The 7,450-nt window shown below is 40.0% G+C and overlaps 1 protein-coding gene across 7 annotated transcripts in view; it reads left to right on the top strand.

The window, feature by feature from the left end:
• PPM1K (protein phosphatase, Mg2+/Mn2+ dependent 1K) overlaps positions 1-6,561 on the top strand; it is a 24,468-nt gene extending 17,907 nt beyond the window's left edge. For 6 of the 7 annotated variants that reach the window (XM_025197267.1, XM_025197268.1, XM_025197270.1 and 3 more), the window contains one exon: positions 441-6,561. In XM_025197267.1, the coding sequence (XP_025053052.1) occupies positions 441-572 (132 nt within the window). In that variant the 3' untranslated portion in view covers positions 573-6,561. Of the gene's footprint in view, positions 36-440 lie in introns of all 7 variants that reach the window. The other variant, XM_014517155.2, reaches the window with a different exon arrangement.
• Positions 6,562-7,450: the final 889 nt, after the last annotated feature.

Here is a 7,450-nt window from a genome sequence, read left to right as displayed (position 1 = left end):
ACCATGCTGAAGCAGCCCTTGTTGTTACTGAGCAGGTAACATAACATACCTTTGGCCACACCAGTGCCTTGTTGATGAGGCAGGGTCATAATGCCATTTAGCAATGTGGAATTACTGAACATGCTTAGACAGATCAGGTAATTGGTGCAAATTGAAGTGGGATTAAGTGTTCAAGAGCCTTGCCTTGTTCTGTGGTTTTGTTTGTACTCTTAAATACAGAATGAAAAGGGCCATGGTTCAGCTGAGCATTGGGTTTTTACACATCTGGGTGGAGCTCTTGGCAGAACTCACTCAGTGAATTTGCTCTGCCTCAGACTAGAGCCAAAGGTTCAGGACACAAGGCAACTTTGGCTTTCCTTTACAAAAGTGCTTTTTGATGTGGCAGAGGAATACAGCTTCGGAGGAGTCAAGTGCTGAAAATGGTTCATTTCTAACTTCAGGCAATACAGTACGGGACTGAAGATAACAGCACCTCTGTCATCGTGCCATTTGGAGCCTGGGGGAAGTACAAAAACGCTGAGGTCAACTTCTCCTTCAGCCGTAGCTTTGCCTCGAGTGGGAGGTGGGCATGAGAACCCACTGAAGTTATTCTTTTCCATGCAGTGGCCCGTATGCAGCAAGATACAGGAGAACACATCCATGTCTAGGTTGTGTCTTGTCCACCTCTCTTTCCCAGAATTGTACACAACATGAGACTTACTGCTTCCAGGTTAGGAAACAAGCTCTTGTCACTTACATTTTACCACTTTTTATTTATTTTGGCCAGACTTCAGGCAGCTGTTTGTGTTTCTGCTCCTAGGAGATGTGTAGCTTGTGTCTCCCTGTTCACAAATGACTAGATGCTAGGCTTTCACATGTTAAATGCTTCCTGCCCAATGTGTGTTTGTACTGACTGCTGTATTTAGTGTCCCTGGTTATTTAGCAGCTGTAAAGGACTGGCATGATATATTCTGAGCCATGTGCTCTTCACTTTGCGCGACAGATGAGCAGATGCACAACAATTATGAGAAGATGAAAGTCTTCCATTGGTATAGAGGCACCAAAAGTTCCTCTGTGCTTCAGGAGAAGCATGTGAAAAATAGTGGCATAGCTGTGAGAAAAGAGTCAGGAAGCAGCTCTTCTGTGCCAATATGTCCCAAGCAGTAGAATAAGCTTTTCCCCAAAGTCCACATAAGTTAATTCTGGTCTGTAGAAAACTACCCCTTGACTTCCGTGCACTGTGACCTTTTGAGTCTAAATGCATGTGCAGGCCAGGAGCCAGTGATGACATGGCAACTTAGGTGTAATGTGGGACAGACCTAATGTCTGTGCCATCCCTACCATCCTCTCTACCAGTGGCATTGAAAGGAATAGGTGGCAGATCTGCAGGAGAGCAAAAACTGAACGTTTTTTCAAACCCAGAGACAACATAAGCTTGGATTCCTTTTTCCTAAAGGAAGTAATTTCAGTCTATTTCATTTTCTAATAGAGAGTAGGGTGGGGAGATTTTTCACTTTTCTGAAAGAAAATAAAGGTATGAGGGCTTTTCAGCTGTCTGGGACAGGATCTAGTCAGTTAATCCTTTCTTCTGTGCCAGCTAACTGGTCACTAGATGCTTTTAGATGCATAAAGTAGACTTTCCCCTTTTCAGTTTTTTGGAATCTTTGGATTTGCTCAGGGCCTTGTCACATGTTCACTTGCAACAGTTGGAAATCATTAGTAACCTATTAAAGTTAGTACCTGTTAAGAGCGAACCTTCACTGAAACGGAACAACTTGACAATGCCTTGAGAGCACTTAACACATGCTAAAAACTGCTTCCATTTTAACTGTACTTAGTAAGTATTAAGTTGAACATGTGACATCACTCTCAGATTCCCAAAATGAAGTGTAACTGGGGGGAGGGGGACATGTAGGGGTATGTCTTTAAGCAAAGAGTGCCCCTTTTTCTTATCCCTGTTTTTAAGATGGAAGAAGAAACTATAGGAGTCTGCAGTAGATTAGGCACAAAGGGCCAAATCTGCAGCTGGCTCAAACTTTCAAAATTCCCATTGACTTCAGTGAAACTGCACTCATGTACACCAACTGAAGATCTGGCCTAAAGTGCCCTGTTCTGGTCTCAATCAGCTTCACTGATATGCACCCCTCCCCCTTCCCACCACTGTAAAAACAGTGTAATTAAAGGCAGGCAGGGAAAAACTGGCATCTTCTCAATATGATATTTTTCATGCTATTAAATTGTTTCTGGCAAGAAAGGTTTTAAAATTGAATGGTCACCTTATACTAAGGGAGCGCATTGCTGAGTTGCCCAGTGAGACACTACAATGTGAACTGTGGGTCTCTGTCACTTTTAATTTTTCCTATGCCACACCTGATCTCACCATTCCAGATGTTTGAAGGCCTATGACCATGCTCTGGGCAGGCATACTTAGTATTGCTCTGAAAGCATCTACAACTTTGCATAGGGAGAATGCCCTGGTCTTGTCTCATTACTCAATGTATTATATGGTGTACATAATATGTATATTGGTTTTATAAGTGTGTGAAACAATACTTGTAAATATATATTGTATCCAATGCTATTTCCTATGTCACTATCACAGGTCTAGTAAAATTATAAGCCCTCTGTTTCATATATTCAAAAGGTTTGCAGTTAATCTTAATCCAAAGGAAAATGTTTGGTTTTCCAAAGTTGTGAGCCCAGTTTTGCTTCCCTGAAGCAGAAGAGACATTTTCAGTGGCTATCAGTGGAGTAGGAGCAGGGGCTCGTTTGGAACAAGCGTCTCTCTGGGTTAACTATATTTATAGTACTGTTGGGAGAAATCTCCTTATTTTGAGCCCTGAGGGTGACATCCTGACACTATTGAAGTCAATGGAAATGTTGCCATTGATTTCAGCAAGGTCAGAATTTCATCCCTGGTCTTTATTAGCACTTCTAGAAAATGGATACACTAAAATGCATAGTCTGAGAGTGAGGCTTTAGAAATGGCATGTGTGTATGAGAGAGAGACTACTAACTATAGAGCCCTACTAAAGATGTTTATTGTATGTTATGGATACATAATATGCATATAGAGAGCATCTTTATGTGTATGCCACTATCCTAAACACACAGCATATATTGATTACTGCCTTGTGAATGTGCTGATGTAGTGAGGAAGGGACTAAATGCTACAGTGGGCAGTTCTGTTAGCTTTGTTCCCCAAAGCAAATATGGCTTTGGTGAGAATCTGCTTAATCTCTAGTGAATATTTGACCACATGCCAAAACCCTCCTTGTACTGGGCAGTGGTTTTGGCATCAAGTGATAGACTCTCACTAGCAGAAGTCTAGCGCAAAATTTGTGGACAAAGCGCATTGACACTTTGTCCTTCATTTTTATCCTCTGGCCCGTTAGCCATAAATCTGGTCTGAAGATATCACAAAGACTTAGGAATTTAGTGGTGCACACCCATTTATTTTTATATATTAAATCTTTTTTGTAAGTGTTTAAAGTTTGAATAGTATTAGACATTTTTCAGACTGAGCCCATCCTATTAAATCGCTGGTGGGTAGTGAGAAATTCTGCACTTCAAGTGCTGGAATAAAAAAGCATGGTAACTCAAAGAGTATCTTGGGGATGGGTTTAAGTTTGCCCTCTGGAATGCAAGTTTGTGGTCTAATTGTGTTCCCTACATTTTACTACATCTCTTTCCCATGTCCTATCACTGAATATTGTAGAGAATTAGATATTTTTGCATTTCTGTTGGTTGGTGCTCCTCTGAGACCAATAATTTGTGGGTTTTTTCTTACGTTAGAAAGGAGATAGAAAAGAAGGGAAATGATGAAACTGCAGAACAGTACGAGTTGAAGATAAAGGGCTCCCATTGACCATTTCTTACAGAGCAACAAAGGAACATTTAATGCCATAGAAGGGCAGCAAATTTAAAACTAATAGAAGGAAATATTTGTTAAAACAAATACACAGTTTGTCTGTGGAACTCCTTAGATGTATTTGAAGACAAAGGCTTAATAGGATTTCAAAAGGGTTAGGCACATTATAGATAGAAATTTCACAGTTGTATTAGCTGGGGGTGTATTTATACAATATATACAGATCTACATATGTATAATAAGGAATATCAGCACTCAGGACTTTGAAGCACAAGTCAATTACTGACTGACAGGTGTTAGGAAGAAACTTTTTCTGTGGTCAGGTAATTGCATAACTGCCCACCATGGAGTTTTTGCCACCGTCTTCTGAAGCATAGAGTTACTGTTGGTACAAAATACTGGACTGAAATGTCCTATGGGTCTGAATTGGTATGGGAATTACTACGTCCTCATTTAAGAACAGAGTTCTGGAGATATCATGCTGCATTGTAGCCTTCCTTCATGCACCTAATGTAAGCAGTTTACTCAAGTCAGACCGCAGCTTACAAAGCACTTGATTAAAAGTGCATGGCATTTTTTTTTGTGGTCACTCATCTTCTTCTTATGCTTCTTCCTCAGGTATTCATAGCTATTGCCCCTCTTTTGCACCACACTCATGCTTTTCCCCTATCACACTCTGGCCTGATGGAATTAAAGCATTTATGCCAAGGCTTCCTTTTCTCAAATGGGTCAAACCAGACTGGTGCTACTAGGGTGTTGGCTTTGTATTTTGTCATTTGGAACTAGCTGCCAAATCAGCAGAATAATTTTATTCTTATGCCTTTCCAGTTTTGGGGCTGTTCAGAATCCAAACACTCCAACCCAGTAAACGCATTGTAATTGTGGCAAATGTTTGTTTATTAAGTATCTTGCTGGGGGCGTGGAAAATGAAGCCGTTACATTACAGCCATGTTGGAGGGGTGAACACAGTGTCTTCCGACTACATGTAGGGATCAGTTTAGCAGCTCCCTTCCAGCTTTCAGCTACCTAAGCAGCTTACATGGAACATCAAGGTTTTCAAGTCAGAATCCACATCTTTGACTTTAAAGCAGCTTTGTTTAAGGGAGGGGGAAAAAAAGCAAATTCTAACAAGTTTATCAGCTTCTGAACAGAAAATCCTGTTTTAAGCCCTGAGGGACCAGAAAAACTCAATTGCCTGTTTGAGGGGATCTTTTAAAACTTAGGATTGAATTTGATCTGAAAACTGTGAAGATTAAAGAGGTCTGTTATGGTGGCAGTTGTTTACTTATAGCACAGTATTTATTATATGTACTGGAATTTATTCTGAACTTCTTATAAGTAAAATCTGCTTTATTTTCCCCTTAGTATGTATCTGTTTATACCAATGGGTAGGACACTATCCTTGTATTACAAACCAAACTGTATTTTCAAAGTGACCTGCCTGCCCAAAAACTCTTTAGTTCTTTACTGCTTTTTCACAGCTAGATTCTGTTACCCTTTTTCCATGGTAAATAGTTCTTCCTTTGTGGGAAGTCCCACTGAAAGCCATAGGTCTGCACATTGGAGTGAGGTGTTCCTCAGTGTGAATAAGAATATCCTAAGATGGATGGCCCTTAAGATTCAGAAAGGCTGCTTCAGGGTTTTTAAAATTACTTGCCAGTTGATTTATTGATACCAGCAAAATAAGGGGGGAACAATTTGCCTCACTTCCCTCCTATTGCTAGAAGACCTGAGAAGTGAAGATACAGAAAACTGTAACATAAGCTATGGCTCCCTTTCTCCCATAGCTGAGGTACAAGAGGCTGAGTTCTGGATAGGGACCTGCATGGATTCCCTATCAATTGCAGTCTCTAAATATAGAGGGGATGTGTCTTTCTAAAACATATGCTATAACTCCAACAAATTGTGGGCTTAACATGAACATTTTCAGGTAAGGTTCTGGGGCCTGCACTATGCAAGAGGCCAAGATGGATTATCACAACAGTCCCTTCTGGCCTGAAAAAAATCTATGGATGTGTGAACAGACATGCATGATATGACTGACAACAGCAGAGCAAAACAAATAATTATATAAAAAAAGAAACTACTGCTTATTACATTTTTGGAGTAAATGAACAATGGGAAGAAAGCCTGGTCCTACTGAAGAACTCCCACATATTTCATTGGGAGTCAGGATAATCTTTGTGTTCCTAGATGGAAGTGCTATATTTAAAGGCTTTTGAACATTTCCAGTTAATAGAGAACCAGCAAACAATCGATAGCAACAAAATGGAATCACCAAAATAATTTCCTTTTTATAAACTCACTTTGGCACTCTTAGAGTGATAGGTCATTTGTCCAGCTAGGTGAATGTACTGTAATATAGACAACTTTTCGTGTTCCTTGGGTCTGAAGCTGCTGTACCTCAAAACTGAGGTAGCTCAAGCTATCCTCTTTTATCCAGTGTATTCAGTGCTTACAGTTTTGCATGTCATAAGTTTATACATAACAGAAGTGCAATTGTGTATATTTGTTACATGGTTTGCCTTAGGACCTATGGTTTAATGTTTCATATTTGGTGCAATCAATGTCCACAATTCATTTACTACTTGATTTGAAATGAGTGTACTGGGGTTTTTTTTTTTAATGTTTGTCTTTATTGAAGTACCTATACAATGTGAGCAGGCTAAAGACTGTACTGGAATGCTTAAAAGATCTTTAATAAAGTTTTAGCTTCAATAGCTGTCTGGGTTTGTTTGTTTTTCCCCCTTCTAATATCTCACATGAACCAGTGGAATTATTCACAGCTTAACCAGCTTCATGACCCTAATGTCAGTCACCCAGCAGTTTTCAGTGCATGGGTTTTTCCATGTGTAGACTAATTCTGCAATGGATAGTGCAGAGATGGGTTTGTACCCACCCACCACTGCACACAAGTCATTGAGTGCAGCAGCCTGCTAACTTGCTCTTCATTGCTTAATTGGGGCCATATGTTGGTTCTTGGATGGTTTATATGAATTTCTCAATCTGTTACTCATTTTAGTATTGTCTTATTTTACATTCTGATGTCTTGCAAAAGCAGTAAATGGGGAAGGGAGAGGTAAAGGAAAACTAAAAATTCCCTCTTTTTCCTGCAAGACTTTCTGCATTGAAAAGAAACTGACTTCATCTGGAGATCTGAAGCAGCCTGGAGTACTTAAGTGTCTGGTTTCAGACACTTTTTTAGATTCAAAGCTTTCTAGCAACAAAATATATTACAGTTCAGGACTGTAATTCCTATGCAGAGTTCAATATCTGCTGCCTTCATAATTTTTGTTTAATTTTGACTTGCAGAGACTCATCTGCCTGGACTGAAGCCTCTTTTCTCCAACCCCCAAGGAAGAAAAGCCTTAACTTCTGTAGAGCTCTGACAGTTTATTCCAATTGTGCAAATTCCCCTCCATGTCAAGCGTAACCTCAGCTTAATTTTACCACTTGTTTATTACTAGCTTAACTTTAAAAAGCTGAACTGCTCGGGAACTGCATGGTCCTTAACTGTTATGTGCTGAGGGGGCTAAATAGTATCATCTCCAATCAGTTTGGTGCATTCTTCAGACCAGGCTAGATTTTTCTTCACTGGCC

The sequence above is a fragment of the Alligator sinensis genome, unplaced genomic scaffold (genome assembly GCF_000455745.1).
Source record: "Alligator sinensis unplaced genomic scaffold, ASM45574v1 scaffold125_1, whole genome shotgun sequence".
Classification (NCBI taxonomy): Eukaryota; Metazoa; Chordata; order Crocodylia; family Alligatoridae; genus Alligator; species Alligator sinensis.
The sequence above is the reverse complement of the archived record's forward strand: the minus strand, read 5'-3'. Positions and strand labels throughout refer to the sequence as shown.